At 37.1% G+C, this 27,791-nt stretch overlaps 1 protein-coding gene across 5 annotated transcripts in view; it reads right to left on the bottom strand.

Annotated features, from left to right (window-relative positions):
* apc (APC regulator of WNT signaling pathway) overlaps positions 1–27,791 on the bottom strand; it is a 65,473-nt gene that overhangs the window by 26,465 nt on the left and 11,217 nt on the right. For 3 of the 5 annotated variants that reach the window (XM_087268990.1, XM_087268993.1, XM_087268991.1), the window contains 2 exons: positions 18,133–18,285; positions 1,056–1,140 (listed from right to left, as the gene is read on the bottom strand). In XM_087268990.1, the coding sequence (XP_087125116.1) occupies positions 1,056–1,140; positions 18,133–18,267 (220 nt within the window). In that variant the 5' untranslated portion in view covers positions 18,268–18,285. 5 annotated transcript variants of the gene reach the window in all.

The following is a 27,791-nucleotide window of genomic DNA, read 5'->3' as shown; positions in this document are numbered from 1 at the left end:
TGTCTTTTTCTTGTATTCAACCCATTACACCTCCTCCAACCTTTTTATTTCATTTATTTTTATATTTTTCTCTTAATAATAATAATAAATATAAAATAAATATTATTTTTTGTTATTACTACTACAAAAGTTAGATTATGCATGTATTAATTTATTTATTTATTTATTTATTTACTTTTCCTATGTTCTTGTCTTTTGCTTGTATTCAACCTTTTATTTAAATTATTTAAACATTTTTCTCTCACTCATTTTATTATTATTAATAATAATAATAAAAGAATAATAATAATAATATAAGATCCATTACCACCAGCACCACCCGTACTACTACAAAAGTTAGGATATTTATTACTTTTAAATTATTACTCACTTTCAAAAAATTCTTTTTTCTGTTGCAAAAGGTTTTTTTTAAATGTGGATAGTCTTTTACCATGTCTGCATTTTCAAGCATGCATGTTTTTTTTTGACACGAAAAAACAGTTGCGTCCCAAATCGCATACTTATGCACTATTTTATGCCATTTTGTAGTATAAATAGTATAAGTGATGCGTTCACACTGAAAACTCTAAAAATAATAAGTGCACTTTAATTACCCGGATGATGCACTCATTCAGCTGGTAAAATGAAGTGTGTGATGATGGACACTTCACACACTCAACCACTGCAGGTTTGCTCACATAGCAGAAGGGGCGGAGCTACCGGGTGCACGTTGAATAACTTCATTTATTTTGGATAGTAAAAGCAAAATTCTTCTACGAGAGTGATTATAGCGCCTCCCGATGGTGATTGCGGTTATACTCACGGCAGGTATTATCTGATAGTTTGCTCATTAATTTAACTGATTAGGCGACCGTCAAACGTCATCAGGGAAACGGTTTGAATTTCCGCTTAGTAAAAAAACATTAGTGCTCCATTTGGGACGACACTACATACACATACTACACTGTTGAGTGTGTAAGTGCATAAGTACATAGTGCATGAGTGCATAGTGTGCCATTTGGGAAGCAGCTTAAGCCTTGTTTACATGAATCCTGACCAAGCCAACAGCTTCTCACCTTTAATTCTCTCCAAAAACTCGATCTGTCCTTGTGAATCTTTGGAGTCCTCGTCAATGCTTCCTTGCAGTTGCTTCAAAACCTCCTGAAAGAGTGAGAGAGAAAAAAAACATTGTTGTTCTCTCCATCAATGATCATGATCTGTGTGTGCAAGAGCGTTAGTAGCCATCTTTAGATAACATTACATGATGCACGGAAGGCACCGGAAGAAAAAGAGAGATTATTTCCAGCTCCCACCACATGTAAGAAGACTTCTTCAGCCGGTGGCTAAATGTGCGCTGATAAAGAGGAGAACACTTCCATCAAAGAGCGCTGAAGTGCTTTGAAGACAGAGAAATAAACAGCTTTGAAGCTCTAAAGATGCACCTGCTGCTTCTTTGGTTGTGTGTTCATGCCAGATCCGGCAATGATAACGCATCAAAAACAGCCTGATTTCTGCTTCAGAATCAGCTGCTCAGAGCTCTACAGATGAAAAACCACAGCCTGATGCGGTGTAAGAATCATGTAGCAGCTTTGATGTTTGCGAATGTAATAACGTATATTCATGCTATTGAGTATGCAGATGTTTTAGGTTTATTTTTAGGGCTGAGTGCAATATGCCAATATTGGATGTTGTTAAGCACTGAGTGTGCATTTATACATAACTATTCACAATATACACATACAGCGAGGAAAATAAGTATTGAACATGTCATGCTTTTTTCCTGGGAATAATATTCCTAAAGGAGCTGTTGACATGGGATTGAAGCAGATTTTGGCAAAAACCCAAACAATACAAACATAAAGATAAAAACAAGCAAAACAAAATCTGATCAATGAGTTATGTGTAATAATCAATGACTGTAAAAAATATGGACGACGCGACAGCCCCTTTTCCCATTGAACGCCTTGAGGGCAAAACGCCTGCTTGACGGGCACAAACTGTCGCAAAAGACTGCTGAAATTGGAGCCAGACATGCGCAGAAGGACTGTCTGATGGAGCCAGAGGAGGAGCCGCGAAAATGAGTCGAGCTTCCAACCAAACGCTTTATGTAAAATCAACCACGCCCCCCGAACTTCTCAGCATGCGTTTGCTGTCATATCAACACAAATGCATGTAATAACGTTAACAAATATGAGGGTTTTATATATTCAATCGCGCCAGCTCCGGGCCGCAGCGCATAACCTACTGGCGGCGTCGCGGGCTGATTCCGGCTCGCATGTGGCAGCGCCGGCTCGCTCGGCCGCCGCATCTGGCTCGATTGTCTCGGGCTGGAATCGGGCAGTGAGTCCAGGCATCCGGAGTAGGTCCAGCAGAGGTAGTCAGTCTGAGCTCTGAGGGGTAAGTCTCCGGCAGGCGAGAATCTAGCCGGAACTGGCCCGAGTGTGTTTTGCTATCTGGGTGGTTAGGCGTGTATCAGCAAACTAATAAAGCCCGAAAAAAGCCCTGACCTTAGCGAATAAACAGTGTTCCACCAGATCATGTATGTCAGAAACTGTAGTTTACTGCTGAACTCATTTTGTCATGGTTAAATAACACAGAAATCGAATAATAACACTTCAGTCTCCTGCCGAAGCTCAGACGCGCTGCTTTGAGAAACTGTCAATCACAGCTGTCAATCACGATGACACGCCCAGCATTAAATTACTGCTAAAAACAAACTGTTTACAAAAATGAAGATCTGCACCTATTTCAGCACAATAACCAGTGCCTTAATCCACCAGAACCATCTTTCGGGTCATTTTATAGCAAGTGTAATAATTTTTTTTTTTTTTTTGGCTCAAGTCTCCTTCATTAACACGGAGGAGGCGGGCTTTATGACTTGTACTGCAGCCAGCCCCCAGGGGGCGATCTAACGGCCGAGACCTTCACTCAAACGCTGGCTTGCGGCACACTTGGTAATAATGAAATGACAGAAGGAGAAAGCCCTGAACTACAGAAATGTGTTTAATATTTTATATAAAAGGCTTTTTTGGTGGCGACAGCTTAAAGACGCCTTTCATATGGAGAATAATCACATGCATTGCTCAGGTGTGAGTTTTTCAGACTTCAAAAGTTTGTCAAAATCTTGATGTTTCTGTGGGTCTCGTCTATCAAATCTGAGCTTTATTCTGTATTCTCTATTGGATTCGGTTCAGGTGATTGGCTGGGCCATTCTACAGCTTTTTAAAGCATTTGAGAGTCTCTGTGGCTGTGTTTTGGATCATTGTCTCGCTGAAATGTCCACCCTGGTTCATTCACACTAAGGAAGGGTGGATTGTTGCTGAAGAACTACTGAGAGATTTCAGCTGCTGTCTGGGCTTTCACTGCCGAACTACACCTATCTTTTTTCATGTGTTCAATACTTTTACCCCGCATCATTTCATTTTATTATGCATAACTTTATTTGTAAACTAATTAGATTTGTTTTCTTTGCCTGTATGGATTTTTGTTTTGGTTGTTGCCAACATCGGGGGAACATTTCAAGTCAACGGCACCAAACTGAAACCATTTACTTCCATAGTAGGAAAAACAAATACAACAGAGAAAACAAACTCAAACATTTAAAAATATCATAATAATAATCCTTATTTAACCAAATCAGTCAATTGAGCATTAGTTCTTGTTTATAATGTCCGAAAAAGGTCATAATAAATCAAATTACAATTACACAAATGCAGATAATAACATATCAAATAAAAACAAAATTAAACACAAGCACTGCATTATTCTACTGTTAACTGGATTGAATTTTTAAAGGATAATAAAAAGTGTTAAGCTTTAAGGTTTGATTCCACTCATCACCAGCAGAAAGCTGAAAAGAGTAGTGACCAGACAAGTACAAACTTTGGGTGTACAAAGGATAATATAACGACCAGAGAGCAGATTTTGCCATATTTTCTGTTGAAAAGTGACGAAATAGTGGAGTTTTCCCAATGAAATAAACAGAAACCAGGGATTTGTGATTGAAGAGAAGGCTTTTTATAGTGATATAGTGATTAATAACAAGTACTCAATGACACATTGAAGACGTTTACGTGGACATTAGTAATCTAATTATTTGCCTTAATCTGAATAACACAATAATACTTCTCCACTTCACTTCCTAATCTGCAATTGCCTCTCTGAATATCACACTAGCTGTACCAAAAAAAAAATACTAATACTACTAATACTTTTCTTCTTAGACTTTACAGACCTGAAACTTGCCTATAGCGCTTATTCATTGTTGCTCTTATAGTTGTGTAAATTGCTTCCTTGTCCTCATTTGTAAGTCGCTTTGGATAAAAGCGTCTGCTAAATGACTAAATGTAAATGTAATACAATTAAAGTGTTTACATGAGTTGCTTTCTGGACGTTCCTTTCATGTTCCCGTTTTACATGTTATAGCACGTAGATCGATTAACCATTCGACTCTAGTGTCCTCCCCGTGTTCATCATGATGGCAACATACGTGTTATCTTTGGCAATATATGCAATTATTTTTGGCAAATGATTAGATTACTGATGTCCATGTAAATGTAATCTAATATGTAGTAAAATTTTGCAAACTGCAGTTCATTTCTCACACTATGCATGCAAACAGACAACTCTCTGCCATTTCATTTATGCCCCCACAACAAACTCTGAGGTGCTGGATTAAAGTCATCGTTTCCCACTCGCACCAAAAATGTGCCCTTTTGCTTGACGCCATGCTCATTTGTTTGTCAAAGACATGATGGTAATAGTTTAATTGTGGTGTTTTCATGTCTGCACTGCACTGCACTCGATTCCTGTTGAGTTCCATTATGACTTTAGTCGAATTAAGGTCATCAAAAATCTCCGTTTACATGGAAGACTCTTAATCAGAGTATTGAATTAATCGTATTAAAATCGGAATATCGATGTCTATGTAAACAATCACTGATGAGTATTAAATAAGTGCCAGCAACAAAACATATTGCTAAACGAATGAAACAATGACCATTTTAATTTCTGTGTGAACTAGCCCCTTAATAATTATTATAAACAAGTACTCAACTACAAAGTGCATGCGTTTCAGCACAATGACTGTATAGTTCAAGAAAATCATCAAGTCTAATATTGTCAGAACTCACCGCTGAGGTTTCAGTCAGTGCTCCTTTATCCTTTCATAACCCAAAACCCTTGATGACACCAAAAAATCCCAAAAAAACATATCAAATTTGAGATGTTTGTGCCGTTTGCGCTGCTCGTTTCATTTCTTCGGCGTGTTTGCAAGCTGTAAAAGCCCAAACAATGCCACTGCCTCACAGGAAGCTCAACTCCCCCCTTCATCCCATCCCAAACCCGACGGAGAAACGCAGATGCTTCCCCATTCTGCTGACAGGACCACCCTTCCCAAATATCCACCATATCCACAGACGGGTCTAGAAGTGAAAGGTCACACATTAGCCAGTCGATTTATCTGTCTTTATCCATCACGGGCTTATTCTGCGTCTCAGAAGACAGAGTCACTGGGATGTTTTCTCCTTAGGGAGCGTGACGTCACACACTGAGTCGTCTCAGGAAACAACAGCTTCATTTATAAAGGAGGGGTCATATGATTACTGAGCCCTTTACTGCACTGTGAGTCAGAGAGATTTAGACACTCAAACAGCAGCATCATCCTCAACCTCTCTGTTTGTTCTTAAAGAGACAGTTCACCCAACAACAAGAATTAACATTTACTCATCAGGCGGTTCTAAACCTTTATAAATTCCATGTGTATATATATATATATATATATATATTGAATTGAATATACATATATATATACATATATATGTGTGTGTGTATATATATATGTGTATGTGTGTGTGTGTGTATATATGTATGTGTGTGTGTGTGTGTGTATATATATATTTATATATATACACACAGTCACACATATATACATATATGTTTATATAATTATATATATATAATTATATATACATATATGTATATATGTGTGACTGTGTGTGTGTGTGTGTGTGTGTGTGTGTGTGTGTGTGTGTATATATATATATATATATATATATATATATATATATATATATATATATATATATATATATATATACACATACATACATACACATGCATAAATATACATACACACATAAACATATATGTTTATATATATGTGTGTGTGTGTGTGTGTGTGTGTGTGTGTGTGTGTGTATATATATATATATATATATATATATATATACATATATATATACATATATATATACATATATATATATATATATATATATATATATATATATATATATACATATATATATATATATATACATATATATATATATATATATATATATATATACATATTTATATATACATATATATATATATATATATATATAATTATATAATATATATAATTATATATACATATATGTATATATGTGTGACTGTGTGTATATATATATATATATAAATATATATATATATATACTTACACACACATACACATTCATAAATATACATACACACATAAACATATATGTGTATATATGTGTGTGTGTGTGTGTGTGTGTGTGTGTGTGTGTGTGTGTGTGTGTATATATATATATATATATATATATATATATATAATAGAGTCCAGACTGATTCCAAAATATTGGTAAGTAGATACAATACAATGTTTTTGATTTGAGAAAGGTATGGGATGATTGGATATGGATAATTGTCGCCAAGGTGAGTAAAAGTACATGTATTCAGTTTTCTTAAGGTTAATAGTCAAATGATTGCCAGATGATATGCTGTGATATTCAAAAGATATGCTGAAGGCGGCTGGAAAAATTGTAGCCATTAGCTACCTAATTTTATGAGCATTTTGTGATATCGCATAAAAAAGTGCATCCATTTTAAAATTAAAAAGGAGTTAAGATAAACTTTTGATCCAAATTAAAATAGCACATAAATTATGTTTAATAACTCTCTGAAAATGACCCTTTCAGGCTTTGATCCTAATTGTGGTGCTTTGGTGACTGTCGCTTTAAATTCAAATGAGATTGTGCTCTTTTCAAAAGAGGGCGGAGCTACAGATGCCTGTGTGTCAGCATAGTGGCAGATTCAAAACAAAACTAATGTATTATGCTAATGAGGGAGAGATGGTCACTAGTGGGCAGGGCTTTCCCTCTCTGATGACATGTACAAAGGGAGAATGTCAATCAAACTGTATTTATCAAGTATGAATATAAACAAATAAAATTAATACACTTTTACCAGTAGAAGCTGGATATATTAACATATTACAGCAGCACAACTGGGTTTAAACCTCTTATAAAAGTAATTTTTGGATAAAAGGCCCGCTTTAATGGAAGTGCTCTTCCTAAAGTCGACGTCTGAAGGAATCGGGTTACCGTGATGCAGATGCCCTTGGTACAATATTAGAGTCAAACACCCACTCACATGTGGAGCTGCAAGCACACAACACTTTTAAAAATGTCATCCTATCCTCTCAGTAATGGAAATCAATGCTCCCGGGTGGCCATCTGCACAGAGCCTGAAATACCCGCATATCTGATTGCTATCTAGCGTGCGTTTCATCTGACGCTGCCTGAGAGATATTGCTTGAGAGAGAGAGAGAGAGTGAGAGAGAGAGAAAGAAAGAGAGAGAGGGGATTGTGTGGACAAACTTCGCTTTTTCCCCAGTGACAAAGGTGCAACTGTCCTTGAAACGTGGAAACCAAACGTCACGACACTCATGGTATGCACTTAAGCAAAAAAACAAGGCGAGAGACGACTAACAAGATTTAAAACATGACAGAGCTCAAAGTATGACAAGAAAATGACATCAGTAAATGAAGTCATCTGAATTCACAAGTTCTCAATTATCATAGACGAGTTCTTTGAGATGTATAAAGGAAAGTTACTACGCAGTGATGCACTTGAAGTACAATTTAAGCCAGTATGGACCGTTTTCACATTTCCAGGTTTCTCAGTAGCAGTTGGAGATACTTGGAGCACAGTGAATGGGAGAGTACAACAAACTAATTTTCTACAATCCTACAACGTCAAATTTACTGATTTACATCCCAGAGGCCTCCAATCCCAAACAAGTCAACAGCGCTTCTGGACACTGTTAACATAGGGCTACCTTTTGGCACAGTACAGTTTTAACTGGCATTTGTGGATGTAACTACGCATTAGAACTGCAATTCTCGGCTCGTCTTTGCTCCTAAAGGACTGGACCTTTCTTGGCTGCTGCTTTTGTATCAAATCATTATTACAATCCCCTGTTGACATCACCCGTTTCAAATCGCATCATTTAACCAATTTACCCGATTACTAGCCCTAAACTGCGCCTGACTTTTCTTGGAATGTGTTGCTGGTCTGAATGACAGGAAAGGATGTATATTTACAAATAAATTAAGTTTTATTGACAACACATGAAATATTTTGTCTTCATATTGTCTGCAATGAAGTACAAGTCAAATTAAATTTGAAAATCACTGCTCTTTTTATTTATTTTTTTATTTTTTTAGCTGTTTCCACAACTGTCCCAACTTTTTCTAATTTACAATTCATATACAAATACATACATAAGAAAAATCTAAATATTAAAAACTTCCAAAATATTTAAGATGATCCCTAAATGTGTTGCTCAAACCCTACTGAATACTTTAAGAGATTCTAAACTAAAAACGTGTTCAGAAGGGTCAATGTTTAAGCAGATTTCCCCCCTCCATCGCTGCACTCATCTGGGCAAGGTGCACACTACATCCAGTAAATCCAGCAGAGATTATTTGAGTTTATTAGGAGATAACAGCAATGTGAGTCATAACTGCAGAAACAGGAGCTTTAGTTGATGCTGGCATTATTACTAAGTGCTGCTGAGCTCATCTTGCAGAGAAAGTCAGTGTATTTATAGGAACTTCCAACATCAATATGATGAAATCATGAAAGGTTTTTGACATAATTTAGGTGTGTTATGAAAAAAAAAAGGATGTCAAACAGAACGATACACCTTTAGTGACTCACGTCAAGCACCGGCACTGTAATATCAGCTCTAACTGGGAATGACTTAATTTAATCATTTTATTTGTAATCAAGTTTAAATAAAATACTGAAAATAAAAATGGCATTTTTGCATGACACAAAACGTGCACAATTTATTAATGGCAAAATTAATAAAAGGGCTACACAATGTTTGCTGGAATAATTATAATATATAGAAGGAATACACAATAAAAATTAAATTACATTGAAAAAAAATAATAAAATAAAATAAATAAATAAAATAAACAAAATAATGTTTTACATAAAATAAATAAAATAATTAAAATAAAATAAAAAAACAAAAGTTTGTTTGATATGCTTAATTTTTTATTTTGATTTCAATGTATAAAAAAATTACATAAAATTATTTATAAAAAATTTGTTTTATTATATAATAGCCATTTTATAAAGTTTTGGAATAGGCATTCATTATTATTATTATTATTATTATTATTATTATTATTATTATTATTGATGTTGCTTCTGTTGGTATTAATAATACACATAAATAAATAAATAAATAAATAAATAAATAAATAAATAAATGACAAATATTAACGTACATTTCTCATTTTCAAACATTGAACTATTAAAAGGAAATAACAGGAAAAATCAGTCTAATCCATCATGAACCCTTATCCCATGAACACAACACGCTAGCCTTGACCTACTATTCCAGTGTGACGAATCCCTTTGATTATTATTTTACTGGACAGCTGAAAATGTAGCACACACTTGAATTAAACACACACACACACACACACACACACACACACACACACACACACACACACACACACACACACACACACACACACACACACACACACACACACACACACACACACACACACACACACACACACACACACACACACACACACAAAAATATGACTGTGATGAACTCACAGCCTGTTCTCACACTCCGAGAAACCCGAACGGCTCTTGGTGCTACTGAATATTGCGCAGCGAAAGACAAGTAAAGTACATTTTTTGACGTGTTTATTTTCCGCCTGCAGATGTTTGTTTCAGAGGGAAAGGAAACCACCGCAGGATGAAGCGGAGCTGCATTCATCCATTAAACAAAGCCAGGAAGGGAGATCCTCTAAAATAAGCCGGCGGTATCTCACAGCCTGGGAAACGGAAAGGGCCTCTGAACACTTCCATGCAAAATGGGAACATACAGTTATGATGTTGAGGGAAGAAAAGTGGAGCATTTTCCATATATACATATACAGTCGAATTATAAGCCTCCTGTTAATTTCCTTGTCAAATATTTCCCAAATGATGTTGAACAGATTCAGGAATTTTTCACAGTATTTCCTATAATATTTTTCCTTCTGGAGAAAGTCTGATTTGTATTATTAAAGCTAGAAGAAAAGCAGTTCTTAATTTCATTGAAGGTCAATATTATTAAGCACTTCCATGCAAAATTGGAAAACAGTTATGATGTTGAGGGGGAACAAAATGTGGAGCGTTCTCCCTTCAATGTCCCTGATGAATGAGAAAACCTCATTTTCTGTGCAACACTAAAGCATGGAGAGGCAGCGGTTTAATGTTGCAGGTTTAAACACCAACATGAGGACATCTGGCCGAAACCCTGCTAGAAACGCTGCACTCCACACAGGAGAATAAGACGACAGACCGTCTAAAGCTTTATCGGCAGAGGGCAGCAGATTAACTCAGGAATAGCATGTGGTATCTCAGATTTAGGCAGCATATACCAAAACCGCGGAGAGAATTCCTATTCATAAATTACTAAAAGTCATCTTCTAATAAGCTATTTGTGATTGCATTATCATAAAAATATATAAAACATAGTCAAAATATATAAATAAGAGACGCACACACATGCATTACATACACGCGTAAATACAACATTTTACATATGCATAACTAATGGTTTCATTTCTTTTTCTCATGTTTTATTCTAGTAAGTGACTAATTAAGTGATGGAATAGGGAAAAGCATCTGACAAATGCATAGATTTAAGTTTGATTTTCACAGCGGCATGCATTGCATTTAAGAGCCCCTATTTTGCATTATAAAAGGTCATATTTTGGTTTTAGGGGTCTCCAACAACAGGCTGATCTGCATGCAAAGTCAAAAAACACTGTCATTGTGTTATAATCTGCATTTATTTTTACCTAATTATCCCAACAATTCCCATATGATTCGTTTAGCAATTCATTTGTTCCCAAACCCCTCCTTAGAGCGAAGCTAATCTGCGCTGATTGGTTTGAAGACCCATTCTGCTGCGATTGGTCGACTGCACTAAGCGCAAGACAGAGAGAAATGCCCAGCACAGCTTATCAACAATATTGAAGTAGTCAGAGTGCAGAGTGTATGTGTGAGCATACCTGCCAACACTCCCGTTTATTGTGGGAGTCTACTGTATTTCCAACACAATCTCACGGTAATTCATAACTTTTTTATTTAGTGGCTAATTTGTATGAATTCGTACGATCTAATTCGTACAATTTAGTACGATTTGCTCATCTCGCAATGACGGTTAGGTTTAGGGGTGGGGTTAGGTGCCACCCCATCTTTTAAAAATCGAACAATTTCGTATGACTGAACTCGTACGAATTAGCCACTAAATTGGCAAAACGTAAAATACTTGCGTTTTCTCGTGAGATCAGGCAGGTATTTCAGACAGACCTCCCGCCACCCTCCCGTTTTGTTATTTGTTATCCCAGAAAACTCCCGTAATTCCCTTAATAATATTAATATTAGTATTAGTATTTCTAATTTTGTAATATTCATTTGTTTTGTTTGCAATAATACTTTTTAAATATTGTTTTATTGTTATTGTTTTACTTTTCTATTCATTTTTGGAATCTTGCTTTTCAGAAAAAAACTGAAACGTGACATTTTATACAAAATGTTTTAGTTTTTTTTTTACGTTTACAAACTTACTGTTTATTCTTTCAGTAAATCATTAACATCACAATCATCATTTAATCATTCGTAAATTCATTGGTTTGTACATGGTTCATTCTTTCTTTTGTTTGTTTTTCGCTTGTTCTTTTTTCATTTGGTCTTTGTTAATTTCTCGTTTCTTCGTTCATTCATTCATTCTTTTGTAAATTTGTTTTATCATTTGTTCAATTGTTTTTACATTAGTTCAATCCTTCGTATGTTTGTTTGTACATTAATTCGTTTAATTTTGTTTGTTCATTCTTTTGTTTATTTTTCATTCGTTCGTTTGTTTAGTAATTGGATCGCTCTTTTGTAAATATGTTTGATCATTGGTTCAATCGTTCGTTCATTTGTTTAATCATATGTACTTTCGTTCAATCATTCGTACATTAATGTTTATTTTTCATTAGTTCGTTCATTCATTCTTTTACACATTTGTTTGATCTTTCGTACATTCATTCGTACATTTGTATGATCAATCGATTATTTGCTTATTCATTTTTTACTCATTTGTTCTTTACTTCAATAATTTGTTTAGTCATTCAATTGTTCATTCATACGTTTGTTTGTTCGTATATTTGTTCATTCGTACATCTGTACATTTGTTTGTTCGTATATTTGTTTATTTGTTTGTTCATTCATTAATTTTCTTTTTTTGTTTATTTTTCGTTTATTCGCTCATTTGTTTATTTATTCGTTCATTCATTTCTTCACTCTCGTTTGTTCATTCGTACATTCAACAAATTTATTTACTTAAAAATTAATTAAAAGTGATATACTATAATTAACAATCCTTTAATCTGAATTAAAAATAGCATGTTAACAAACAAAGCTTCAATTAATGGAGGTTTTGATTTTAGGTCATATCGTCCTGCCCTAGCAGCAAGTGCAAGCTGGAAGGCAGCATGATGCACTTCTGGCCTCCGCAGCATCTGTCGCAGTTAAAAACACACCAGGAAAACCCTAGATTCTTATTGCATGCTTTAAACACTGTGATTACGGCTGATGGCATAACTGCTGGCATCAGGGCGGTCTGGATATGCCCAACATCAGATCATCCTAATGAAAGAGGTCACGTCCAAAACCTCTTACATAACCCAAACATGAACGGGGATTTCACTTCCTAAGAGCCGGCAAATAAAAAAACTCCTTTTTTATGCAAATGGATGACAACTTAATTCATAAACAGGGCATAAAGAGCTCAGAGAGCGCCTGTGGCATTTGGAATCAGGATGACAAGGATATCTGGAGAACAGGGACATTAAATTAATGCATGAAAATGACTACATTTAAGGTCAACGTGAAACCAAATTACTACACGCCAAGAACAATAACTCGAAAGACATGATGACAAATACACTAGCATTAACAACAGTAATGCTATGTTTATTGTAAGTATTTTAGACACTAATACGGTCTGATTATATTTATCGATTATTACCTTGAAGAATTCATCAAAAGTGATGAATGCAATGATCGTTCTTCTACTAGATCATCATCATCATTATATGTGTATTGTGGGCTTTGATATTCATATAGAGTATGTATAGAATTATTTAAACTAATTGGTTAACATTCTGATCATTTAGCTTGTATCACCAAGCTGCGTATTGAATCTGACATATTTTTAAGCTCAATCAAAAAATCTAAATCAGTCAATCAAATCACTATTTAATTAATCGAATTAACTCTTTAATGAATAGAATGCAATGAAACAATGTTAGTTTTTTCTCTAATATAAAACCAGAATGTATGTGGCTTAGGGTAGAGTAAATATTCTCTAGAAGTGGTTTTACATGTCTATTTCCAACCTTAAGAACTGGCCCTAATGGCAAATTAGGGTTAGGACCTTTAATGTGCAGTTAAAAGCCTTATATAACTAAAGGGCGAATTTTAGAGATCAATCAATAATTTAAAATGTAAAAAGTGCTAAAAAGTATGGCAAATTCTGATATTTTTGATGTACAATTTTGACAAAAATAACACATTAAGGAGGTAAATACATTTTCATGTCAACTCAAGTGTGTTCAAATCAAATGATAGCAACTCTTTATGATGTAATTAAACCAAAATAAAACTATAACCCTGATCCCTTTACTGTCATTTAGTCCTTTCCTCCCAATGCTATTCCCTTAACCAACCAAAAAGAGCCTCTGTTCTCCCTGAAGGACTGTGCACCGTATGAACATGCAGAGAGACGATCTGCTTCCGCTTCAATGATTTCTCCTCAGCAACACAAATCTCACGTCTTCAGAGCAACATGAACTCCCTTCAGGAGATTTACATACATGTTAAACAGTATGAGATATGACAGTGATCTGTTTTTACAGCTGATCGATGATTCAACACAATATATTGCCGCATACAGTGGGGAAATAGGTATTGAACATGTCATGTTTTTTCCCTGGGAATAATATTTCTAAGGGAGCTGTTGACATTGAAGCAGATTTTGGTAAAAACCCAAACAGTACAAAACATGAAAATAAAACAAGCAAAACTAAATCTGAGGAATTAGTTCTGTGTATTAACAATGAAATGACAGGAGGAGAAAGTCCTGAACGACTGAAATGAGTTTAATACTTTATATAAAAGGCAGTTTTGGTGATGGCAGCTTAAAGACGCCTCTCATATGGAGAATGAAGTCACATGCATTGCTCAGGTGTAAGTTTCTCAACAGAATGTTAAAGTCTTGATGGTTCTGTGGGTCTCATTTATCAAATCTGAGCTTTATTTTGTATTCTCTATTGGATTTAAATCAGGTGATCGGCTGGGCCATTCTACAGCTTGATTTTTTTTCTCTGAAAGCATTTGAGAGTCTCCTTGGCTGTGGTCTTGCTGAAATGTCCGCCCTGGTTTCATCTTCATCCTCCTGCTAATGTAGATGTTGGACTGAAGCAGCTGATATTTATTTACACTGAGGAATGGCAGAGGGTTGCTGAAGAACTACTGAGACAGAGTATATACAGGAGAGTAAAGTTCAATACCTTTTAAGACCTTTAAGACTCTTTCCATATATTTTAAGACCTTAAAACCACTTTAGTTTCAACGAACAGTATATTTGCTGAATATTAATGTAAAAAAAACTAAGACAAAACTAAAACGTTATTCATATACTGAATAAAACTCTATTAAATCCAGCTAATTCAGCAGGATGGCGCCTATAGAACTGCAGAAATAATGGTGTTACCTTGGTTTCTGCAGTAAACAAAGCAGCATGATGTCAAATCTAGCAGGATTTTATTGATGTCAGAGACTACACAGCGTCCAGATATAGGCAGATTTAATTCAGGCAAACTTTAGCATACAAAGTCAAAGTCAAAGACAGCTTTATTGTCAATTGTGCCACATGTGCAGGACATACAGAGAATTTAAAATTACGTTACTCTCAGTGCCTAACATATAATATTATTATATAAAGAGTAGAGTGGGCGACGCAGTGGCGCAGTAGGTAGTGCTGTCGCCTCACAGCAAGAAGGTCGCTGGGTCGAGCCTCGGCTCAGTTGGCGTTTCTGTGTGGAGTTTGCATGTTCTCCCTGCATTCGCATGGGTTTCCTCCGGGTGCTCCGGTTTCCCCCACAGTCCAAAGACATGCGGTACAGGCTAAATTGTCCGTAGTGTGTGTGTGAATGTGTGTGTGGATGTTTCCCAGAGATGGGTTGCGGCTGGAAGGGCATCCCCTGCGTAAAAACTTGCTGAATAAGTTGGCAGTTCATTCCGCTGTGGCGACCTTGAATTAATAAAGGAACTAAGCCGACAAGAAAATTAATGAATGAAAAAGTAGTTTTTAAGGAAAAGAAAATTTGCAATATATACAATTGTACATAAAATGTGGTCTAAAAATATACCTTAAGTGTAGTCTAAAAATATACACAAGGAATAAAAATTTGTAAACAATACTAGGACATTAAGGGCATATAGCAAACGAGTGCAAACTAGAGTTGTGCAGATAAAGAACAATATATATTGCAAAAAGGGCTTGTAAACATAATAATTCAACCACACATTGCATCATCAAAAATGATATATAATATAATACCTTCAAAATAGAATTTAATACTTTTTAAGGTCCTTAAATTTCTGTACATTGATTTATCAACTAGTAATACTTTTTAATACCCTGTTGACACCCTGTGAGAGATTTCAGCTGCTGTCTGGCCTTTCACTGCTGAACTACACCTCCCTTTCTTCATGTGTTCAATACTTTTTCACTGTCATTTCATTTTATTACACAGAACTTTATTTGTAACCTAATTAGATTTGTTTTCGTTGCATATATAGATGTCTTTGGTGGTTACCAACATCTGGTGAAATTTTGAGTTTTCTGAGAAAGTGGTGACGTGTTCAACTCTAATTTCCCCCGCTCTATCTTTATCCTGAACTTGTCTGTACCTTGTCTTCAAATTGTGCCTACAATCTACTCTGACAGCCTCCCTCGAAAACGTGCACGTTAGCCAACTTGTAATGTCTTGCTATGTTCATTTTAGAGCTTAAGATCTTTTAAAAAGCCTCACTACTTTTTTTTTTTCTCCTCTCTCCAGAGAGACTGCCAGGTCACGTCCAATTTCTTAATGCCCACCTAGCAGGCTGTCTGCTCCGGCTTCAAAAGCTGAACTCAAAGAAGTGCCTGAAAAAGCTGCCTTTGGTGTCAGAAACGGAGAGAAGAAAGGCTACTTAGTGTGAAATCAGTGCTGGAGGACGGCATTTTTAGTCTTGAAAGTGTGCGGCATTAAAAGAGTGCCCAACCATCAGTCGTTGAGTACAAACCCTTTGAGGATGAACAGAAATTTAGTAAAGCTGTAAGAAAAAAATAAACATACACTGGTCTAGTTGTGTAGTTTTGTTCTGGCCTATTAGCACTTCGGCCCCGTTTACACTAGTGCGTTTTAGTTTTAAAACTGCGTTTTAGGTCAAAAACGATCTGCGTCCACACTAGCGTTTCACCTAGTGTTTTTGAACATATCTCCGTCCACACTACGCCACCAAATACGTATATCACGTGATCATTCGCGCACTCTGGGCATGCGCGTTCTAGTATAAACAGGAAGCATGTGTCTCGCTCGGCATTTGGTAATTGTTAGTCAACAAACGCCGGTTGAACAATGAACGCAATGGCAAAGAAAGCAAGAGAGGTATTTTTGAGGACAGACGACGAGGTCGAGTTGTTACCAAATGTAACAAATGAATAACTGCACAATGACGCCTAAAACAGACAATAGTGCAAACAACGCTCCCATTTCTGTGCACATGTTGTTGTTTACTGTACTGTCTTCCGGTAGCGTTAAAGCCATGTGTTATTGTCACGTGATAGAGGCTTGACGAATAAGGGAAGGATACGCAATGACACTAAAGCCCAAATCTCACCGAATCTCAGCAGCCCCGCCTCCGTTTTCAGATGTCCCCGTTTTTCATCATCCACACTAAGATGGAGCAGCAGCGTTTCAGAATGAAAACGGCCTCTCTAACGTTTTCAAACCACTCCGTTTTTGGCGCTCGAAAACTCCAGCGTAGTGTGGACGGATGGCGTAACCGTAGCAAAACGTATGCGTTTTCAAACTAAAACGTGTTGTCACAATACTGTAATTCGATACCAATCAGTACTGAAATTTTTAAAACATCAAATCCTGCTAACATTTGAGCACTGTTGAGTGCATTCTTAAACAGCGCTGATTTACTATTGTGTTCACATGCTCAACAGATATGACTGTGATTGGCCATGACGGTCATGAGTTCACTAAACTCATCGCTGTTTATTGAGTGTAACCACAGATACAGGGACACTGAAGCGTTTTAAAGGAGTGAAAATCAGCTGGTCTGTTTATAAGCTGACACACAAGCGATCCGCTGATGAATCGACTGATCTTCGCTGCTTTAATACATTCGAGTGTCCCTGTATCTGTAGTTACATTCATTCAACAGCAAGTTCGGTGAACTGATGACCTTCACGGCCAATCACAGTCATTTCTGTTGAGCATGTGAACACCATGGCAAATCGGCACGGTTTAAGAACAGCGCTCAAATGTTAGCAGTAAATGGACGTTTTAAAAACGTCAGTCCCGATTGGTATCGAATTGCATTATCGTGAGAACACTAAAACCAGTTTGATTTTAATAAACTGTCTATGCTGGTCGCAAACAGAGCGCAAAATGAATGACTATGAAAATATAATTAAGCAGCTGTATATAAAATAAACAGACACTGCACCTTCATATTAGAGGCCTCCGTCTCCAGTTTGTTGAGGTGGTTGGAGTTGTCCTCGAGCTCTTGTCTCAGGTTGGAGTTCTCCATCTTCAGTGCCTCCACTTGCTTCAGCAGCTGATCATAAGACGCTGCAGCCATCTTGAACTATCTCTTGACCTGCAACATCCAAAAACTGAGGTTAGAGTCTGATTTATTCAGCCTGAGGCCAACATCTACAGATGGGACTATCAAATATACAAGAACAAAACAAAACCGGCAGAATAATTAAAGATTTATTTTAATTTAAAGACCATACATAACGGTCACACTGCGCCCACTTCCATTCATATGTATGTGAATGCGGAAATGACACATTTCGCTGCTTTTCAAAGTGCATGCTTGGTGAACTCTGACCTGCGAAATGTGAATGCAGGACACAACTAGAAGATCAAAATGTCACTTCTCTGTACAAAAATGTAGGGTGGGGGGGGGGGGGGTGATGGGGTAGGGGGCGGTGTTTGACAGAGTGTGCAAGACGCGTCTAAAGAGCAAGGAGGGATCCGGTGAGAAGGGTGCGTGACTTATTCGAGGACCGGGAGGGAGACGCACGATTTCCGGGAGATTATCGCTCGTTTGCAGGCATCCTGGAGACTCTATACATTTTGCGGGATTGTCTGTGATTGTCTGCATTTACAAAGCACTCGGCAAAGGCGCAATGACCAGGAAAAAAAAAGTATGGATGCTGACTGGCAGCTGATAATAAAAGAGCGCTCTTCTCCAGGAGTTCACAGGTTTATTTTATTTATTTATTTTTTAAACAAGTTGTTTTACTATAGTTTATCACAGAAAAAAAATATTCTCATTTGGCCATCTTCTTTTTATCTAGGCCTTTTTAAACCAGTACGTTTTACGTAATGTCCATGGCGTGATTTATGCATATGGCGCATGCCACAGTTTTAGATTAGTTTATATAAGTTATGTGGTGGATCTTCCGCTCTCTCTTGTTAACATGCTTAAATACTTGTGCTATATAAAAGTTTTTTTAGTCCTCGTGTGTGAGATGTAAAGGGTCACGAAACACCAAAACACATGTGTTGAGTTGTTGACAGTCGTGTATGTGTCCCACACTGCTAAAAACACTATTAGGACACCTGTATTTCACTAAAAAGTGTAAACTGGTTGTTTTGCGTTATTTCAAGCAAATTCCTACTTCCGATTTGAAACTAATTTTTGAAGCTGCGTCACAGCCATGAGATAAAAGCATGTATTCCAGCGTGCAGACTGGACGTCTGTGCCAGAGTGTGTCTTATTACGTCTTACAGTGTGCTGCATTAATGCATGAGTAAGGCTTGGTTCAAACCAATCAGCGCGCTCTATTGTGCAACTTCATTAATATTCATTACTGTCACAGTGCTTAGACGGCAGAGACGCCACGTTGTGTTGGCAAAACAAGCGTGAAGTGTTGCTTTTATAGTTTGCTGCAGTGAAGTTTTGTTTTCATTTTCTCTCTGTGAGAGCGCAGCTGGAGTCACGTGTGGATTAATAGTGTACGCGACGCTCGACAACAATAACTTGCGTGTCTAAGGAGGATTATTGTTTACCTGAGACCAGTGCTCATTGTTTATTCAGTTTGTTCGTATCGAACAAACTATTGCACCGAGTGTAAACATGTTAGCACTACAACCAAACTTTAACCTTGTGTAGGATTTTCATCGCATTTAGTGACCGGAATAACACACGCGGCTTTCTGACGCTACCTGCCGTGTGCATCTAAGTTTCCGGGAAATGCTGAGGGTTTTTTTTTTCTCTCATTCGCCGTGCGGTATCAAACATTGCATGAAAAATACACACTTAGAGCAGATCCTCGAATCAAATATCTCATTTGTCAGGAGGGACATGAATGAATTCCCTGAATGAAAGAGCCAAACTGCAGTTAAAGTCCACCATTTAATAATTTGGCAAATAATTCGACTACAGATGTCCATGTAAACACAATCCCTTTCTCCCCTGTTTGTGTGTGTGTGTGCGTGTGTTTTTGACTCTGAAAGTCAGCGAGCCCAAATAGACACTCCCTCTTTTCTTTCTCCGACACTCCCCCCTAAACAGAGCTGGACACGCCCACTTTTCTGACTTTTTCCAAAGTAGAAGTGTGAAAACACCCTGCTGAAACGAGGGGGTTTCATGGCCCTTTAAGGATTGGGGCTCTCAAACTGTTTGAGTCTGTTTCGAAATGAAAGCATCAGAGTTGTTGTCATTCGCTATGGTTTTTAATGACACAAGACTCACATTGAAAGGTAAAAATCTGATCTACCTGCTTACACTGCAGACACGAGGGCACAGATCTGATTCATATTGGATAGATTTTCACATAAGAACAAGGCCTGAATCTGATGAGTAAATCAGAGTTTTTCCTGATTGCATGCACATGGGCCATATGGGGGGAAAAGATCGGAATTGAGTCACTTAAACCCTGCAGTGTAAATGCAGCCTAACAGAACAGTTGATTTCTCATTTGCAGAAGAGAGCATTAAAGGAGAGCTCATTGAATGTAAAAGAGCTCACATAATTGGACAAAGGGTTTCCTTGAGTGTGAGGTCAGTGAAAGCCCATCAGTGTCATGAGTCAATCATGAGTGAGGGTCATCCTCTGAACTCTGCCGTTCATCAGGCGTTCACCAGTTCATAACACTCATGAAAAACTAAACCACGACTCATCATCACGTGCCTCACGTGGGTCTATGGATGGCAGTCGATGCCTAGCTGCCTTTTTTTCTTTTACCCATGCAGTGAGCCCGGTCAAAAGAGGCAAAGCGACGGGAATCAAGAGCGTAGAGCTGCGTTTATGACAGGAGAAACTTTCTATTTATATCTCCGTCCTGAAGTTAAGGCCTGACCAACCATGTGGAAAAATCTATCACCACATCGCCACTAAATTACCACTGACATGCTGAAGATCAGCAGCAAGCCCTGCTCGGCTCCACATTTCGGTGGCGGCTCTCGAAACAACTCCATTTGGCATTTTCTGATGAACCTGCTTTATGATCCAGCAGATGGACATCCTTAAAGGGTCACGAAACACCAAAACACATTTTTTTGAGCTGTTGACAGTCGTGTATGTGTCCCACGCTGCTAAAAACACTATTGGGACACATATATTTCACAAAAAAAGTGTAAACTGGTTGTGTTTGCGTTATTTCCAGCAAATTCGTACTTCCGGTTTGAAAAAAGTTTTGAATCTGCGTCACGGTCATGAGATCTTAGCGTGTAGCGAGTGCCTTATTACGTCTCTGAGTGTGCAGCATTAATGCATGAGTAAGACTTGGTTCAAACCAATCAGCGCGCTCTATTGTGCAACTTCATTAATATGCATGCTAGCTTCCAAGACGGCAGAGAGATGACACGTTGTGTTGCTAAAACAATAGTGCAGTGTTGCGTTTATAATTTGCCGCAGCGAAGGTTTTGTTTTCATTTTCTCTCAATGAGAGCGCAGCTGGACTCACGTGTGGATTACAGTAATCACGACGCTCGACAACAATACGTGTCTAACAAACATTGTTTACATTATCTGGAAATGGTGAGATCCGGATTTGCTGCTCGTCTCCTCTTAATAAAGACGCGGCTCTAGTTGCTGTTGATTGTCCCGTCTCTACAAATTTGGTAAGTGTGTTATCAGTGGTCTTTGTTTATTCAGATGGCAAAGTTAGTTCGTATCGAACTAACTATTGCACCGAATGTAAACATGTTAGCACCACAACCAAACCTCGTGTAGGATTTCACCGCATTTTGTGACCGGAATAACACACGCGGCTTTCTGACACTACCTGCTGTGTGCATCTAAGTTTCCGGGAAATGCTTTGGGGGTTTTTTCCTCATTCGCCGTGCGGTAACAAACATTGCATGATACACACTTAGAGCAGTTCCTCGAATCATATACCTCGTTTGTCATGAGGGGCATGAATGAAATTCCTGAATGAAAGAGCCAAACTGCAGTTAAAGTCCACCATTTAATAATGTCAAATAATTCGATAACTGAAGTCCCTGTAAACACAGACGCTGTCTTTCTCTCCTGTGTGTGTGTGTGTGTGTGTGTGTGTGTGTGTGTTTTGCCTCTGAAAATCAGCGTGTGCCCAAACCGACACACCCATTTTTATGCAAATTTTTAACAGACCATTTTTACAGATCGTCTTTTGCTCCTCCTACACTCCCCCTAAACAGAGCTGCACACGCCCACTTTCCTTACTTTTTCCAGAGTAGAGGTGTGAAAAAACCCTGCTGCAACCAGGGGGTTTAATGACCCTTTAAGGCCGTACTCACAATAGGTACAGTTGCCTCGAACAGGGCCAAAGCACGCTTGTCCCCCCTCCTGTCTCCCCCGATGGCCCGCACTCACACTACAAATGTGCCTGGGCACGCTTACGTCATCGATGCTGCGCAGTTCAGTGAGCGCTCTCGCTCAGCACAGTGGAGATTTCTCTAATTATATCGTGTCAGTGGTTTGTTATGCAGTGACATGCAGTCAAATATTTCGCCAAACAGTCCTTGGGGATGCGGTGACACGCAGTCAGATATTTCGCTGAACAGATCTGCCACTTTTAGCACTCAAAAACAATCATAAAGCTCTCGTGCTGCAGGAATGAGGAGGTGTGCTGAAGGTGCAGCTGTCGTGCAGTGAGCGGTTTGTGTCTTTAATAATCTAGGGCAGTTTGCGTTCACTGAACAGTAAGAATGATTAATAAATCCATATGAAACAGCCCCGTAAAAGTCACGTCTCGCTATCAGTTTCGGGCTTTGGCGTGTTTTGCACTCACACACAAGTGTTACGCGCAAAAGCCCAAGTGAACCGTGCTCAGGCACACCTCTTCCAACCGGGCCAGGGCCGGCCAAGTGAACCATGCCTTAGACAGATTCAGCGCACTCAAGCTTCTCAAACGATCCGGGAAACAGGCCTGGGCACGGTACGGATGGCATAGTGTGAGTAGGCCCCAAGTACGATTAAGTATGACAAAGGCTTCAGGAGTGATGTACAAATTGAACTTAAGCTGCAGTCATGTCATCATGCAAACTCCAAAATATGTATTATGGCAACACAATCAACACCTAAAGGCCATAATCATACATCATTATCCATCCCTAGTTTTCACAAAGCATTGCAATACATTTAAATGCACCTCACTGACAAGGCCCTTATTTTGTTGGTCTCTTGCTGAAGTGCACAAGTACCACTCAATTAACTTATATCCAAAACCGCTTATGAGCTGGAAAGGAATAGAATGGATTTGGATTGCCACTATGATTTATTTTGATCATAATCTGCATGGTGTTGTTGGACAGGATAATTATGACTGCCTTGTTTTGGTGCACTCTCTCTCAACGCGCCCCATAATGATTACAGGCAGGTCAGCGAGCGTAGGTGGTCTTCTGAGGCTGTTCAAACACATTTACGCACATAAGCGTATGCACTGCGAAAGCGATCTGATCAAACGCATTTTCCACTGCCTCTCCGAGTGGATGAATATCGACAAGCTCAAATTTAAACACTATATATGTATGTGTATTTAGTGTAATCTAAAATGCATCTTACTAGTACACAATTACTTTAGGGTCAAATTAGAACTGGGTGATTTAACGGAAGTGGTACTCATTTGCATTTTGTCAGTAAATCTGGTTGTAATAAGTGTTTGGATAGCAGAATTTAATACGCAGAATCAAAGTACACTGATAAGCTGCACAAAACATCAGTTTATTTATTCGTTATTGAATGAATTGGGTTTAATTAGTCAATAATGACATTTTCAAATAATCATTCTGCGGTAACGATAGCTGTTTGCATTACTTTTCAATAAACTACGGCTGTAGTGTAAGCTTCATGTGAAATTTCAACACATAATAACGTGTTTTTATTGCATCCTCAGCTCAAAACTACAGTCGAGAGTTTATAAATAAATCCTTCAGTGAAATTATTCCATAGTAGCGTGTTTGTCAGTCATGCTGAATCAAAGAAAGCAGTTGAATCTGCTGTTTATTCAGCGACCGCTATTTTCCCCAAAGGGATTTTCTGGGTTTCTTTGTAAGTATTTAAACGAGTTTGTGAGTTTCTGCAGCAGTCTTAGGAGAGAATCCTAGACACTTCCTCCAGCTCCTTCGGGGGGATCCCGAGGCGTTCCTAGGCCAGCTGAGAGACATAGGTTTAAACGTACTATCATAAACTTGTTTGGTAAGCATCTACTATAAGACAGAAAATATTCCTTTACAAACCTTATTGTAGTGTTGTTGAAAGAACTGAGTTCAGTACCAATTGATACAGAAATTGTAAAAATTGTATTTAAATCACTATAAATCAGCGATGTTTAAGAAAATTGCTAACAGCGCTCAAAAGTTAGCGGGAAATGAAAAAAAATAAAATCAAACATTTGGATATTAGTTATTAATATTACTGAAATTAATACTAAAAATGAATGAATATATATTTATACATATTTACATGAGTAAACGTTTGAAAATACAGATTCAATTAGGGTTCTCACGATACTGGAATTCGGTACCAGTTGATACTGAAATTTTTAAAAGGTCAATTTCTCACTTACATTTGAGCGCTGTTGAGCACATTCTTAAACAGCGCTGATTTGCCATTGTATTCACATGCTTACCAAAAATGTCTGTGATTAGGTGTGAAGGTCAACAGTTTTGAGTGTAAACACAGATATAGGGACACTGGCGCACTCAACGGCGCTCAAATGTTAGCGGGAAATGGACGTTTTAAAAATTTTTGTATCGACTGCTACCGAATTCCAGCATCGTAAAAAGCCTAAATTCAATGATGGTCTAAATATGTAGATTTCTTAAACACAATGACTGGGAGATAAGATTTGTGAGCATGCAGAAATCTGCAAATTTCTACAGATTTTTTGCCCATCATTAGAGTCTATTATAGTTGTGTGTACGTTTATATTTATTAAATGTTATTAAGTTCAGTAATATTATTGACGAACATAAAAATGCTCATTTGATTCATAAAATCCAGTTTAGTAGATATATTACATTGAAACATTAAATAAAAGTTTAAAAAGTATTACTTTATTTAATATAAATATTTAGTTACGATACACCCAAAATCATTCTGCATAAATCCGCAGATTTTTTTTTTTTTTACAAAACTCTGCACAGAAACAGCAAAAAAAAATGTGCAGATTCTGTCTGGTCCTTTATATGAGCAATGCAAACATGTGTATTTACCTTCAAAACAGGTTTTTCAAAAATACAAATTTGCGCATGGAAACAACCAAAAAATTGAAATGAAAAAAAATTATGCTTTCTACAGTGAAGAATTCAATTCAATTCATTTTTATTTGTATAGCGCTTTTACAATGTAGATTGTGTCAAAGCAGCTTCACATAAATGGTCAATAAATAGTAAAGATGGTGTTATCATAAACATTACACATTACACAATAAACTGAATTCCACTTTCACCACATTGTGTTTGAGCCAGGTTTTATATTAACGAACAGCTCTGAATTACAAGAAGCTCATCAATGTGGCAGGGCTAATTTGCAGCTGCGTCCAATCAATGTGGCTCCTCTACAGACTCTGCCACTGTTTCCAGGCCATTACAAAGCAGAAATCATCAAATATAAAAACAGAAAGATCTTCCATTTTGGTACTTCATGATATGTTGGTCAGATTTTAACACAACAATTGTCAAAAATGTACGAGCTCAATACAAATCAAGCATTTTTTAATTCAAACGTATAAATATATAGCAATTTTTGATATTTTTCCTGTAGTATTATGGCTGAATGGTGCTTGAAACATTTGACTTTGCAGTGATTTGGTTTTGCTGCAATATATATTGCAATATGGATTTAGTCTCACAAGAAGATTTGAATAAGGAAAATTGGGAATATTTGGAAAGATTTCATTCATATGGAATGACTGGGCTGATTATGAAGAGCATCTATAATATATAAATATAATAAATGAATGATTATATTACAATTTGAGTTAAATAAACCACACTGCAGATGCACACATTGCAATATTGGTGCTCAAGCGATATATTGTTCAGTCCTTGTCTGAATTGGTGTTGTCAAAAATATTGCTATATATATATATATATAAATATCGATACTGGCATTTTTAAAATGATGCAATCTTGATTTTGGTAAGTGCCAATGCTGGTTTTACTCTCTCTCTCTCTCTCTCTCTCTCTCTCTTCTCACCAGCGGGGAGTTTAAGAACTATCAAGCTACTTTACCTTTTTGTCATTTAGAAATGTGCAGATGTGATTACAATGTGACAGATTAGCCAAACAACAAAATAAGATCAGCGTGCTCCCTGTCAAATCAAATTACGTAAAAATGTAAAACACTGTGTGATTGAGTTTATTTTTTTCCCATTTCACTTCATTTGTTCACTAAAGATTGGGGGTACTCAAACTTTTTCTTATGAAGGGCTATGAAGTAATTCACTAATTTATTAGGATTTAAAAATAAATAGAAAAATATTTTAATCGTATTAATAACTAAATATATATATTTTACATTCTATAATGAACTTTATTGATTGATAATATCGACCAATATTATATATATTATATAACAATTATATTATTTATATTATTGGTCGATGTCTTGTGCATTGTCCTCTATCTATGACTGAAAGTGTTTACATTTATAAAAATCTGATATGCAACATTTCATTCAAACATTTAATTTCAGTTTGCATTTTTTTAGCTCAACAAAGAAAGAAACAAACAAACAAAAGGTTACAGTTAAATTAGAAATGACGATCTCTGTTCATTTGACAAGTGTGAGTGCTCTGAATCGGTCCAAGGCACGGTTCAGTTGGTCGGCCCTGGCCCGGTTGGAAGTGGTGTGCCAGAGCGTGCTTCGGTTAGGCTTGGGTGCGGTACGCTTGTAGTGTGAGTGCAAAGTGCTCCTGAGCACGAAACTGAAGACGTGACGTCACTTTAAAGGGACTATTTTATATGGATTTATTAATCATTCTTACTGTTTAATAAACGCAAACTGCCACAGCTTATTAAAGATGAAACCCCCTTGCTGCATGTCACCTGCACCTTCAGCAAACCTCCTAAAACCTGCAGCACGAGGACTTTATGATCATTTAGTTGTGGATCTTTTCTGCAAAATGTTTGACTGAGTGTTACTGCATCTTAAACGACTAAAACAATATAACTAAAGCAAAGTCCACTGTGCTGAGCGAAGTTTTCATATTTCACTAATATTTGTTTTAACAAACATAATTCACTGTGTTTAGACCACGTCAGACATATAAAAGGATTACTTATGCACATCAGCTCAAAAACAGAGGAGAACGGGCCTGAAGCGCACAGCATAAGGTAAGAGATGACAGCTGTCTGTGCTATCTGGGGCTGCTTATTGATCATACATGTATTGTTTTCACTTCTGCGCCATGGAAACACCACAATTCATTTAGCAACTGTTTGATATGTGAATATAATTCAGTAAAAAGAATGCCAGAACCATCTGAGCACCGGAGCTTTCATTTGAGCTATATCTTGTACATGTGTCATATATGAACCATATGAAAATGAACCAATGTTCAATACCAAGCTCGGGTATCCAAAATACTGTGTATTTAGGTGTAAATAACTTTTATACAGTAGAATAAAACCAAAGTGATGCATATGTGCATAAAATATAGA

This window comes from Danio rerio, chromosome 10, assembly GCF_052040795.2.
Source record: "Danio rerio strain M-AB ecotype USA chromosome 10, GRCz13ab, whole genome shotgun sequence".
Lineage (NCBI taxonomy): Eukaryota > Metazoa > Chordata > Actinopteri > Cypriniformes > Danionidae > Danio > Danio rerio.
This window is presented reverse-complemented; position numbering and strand designations above follow the sequence as displayed.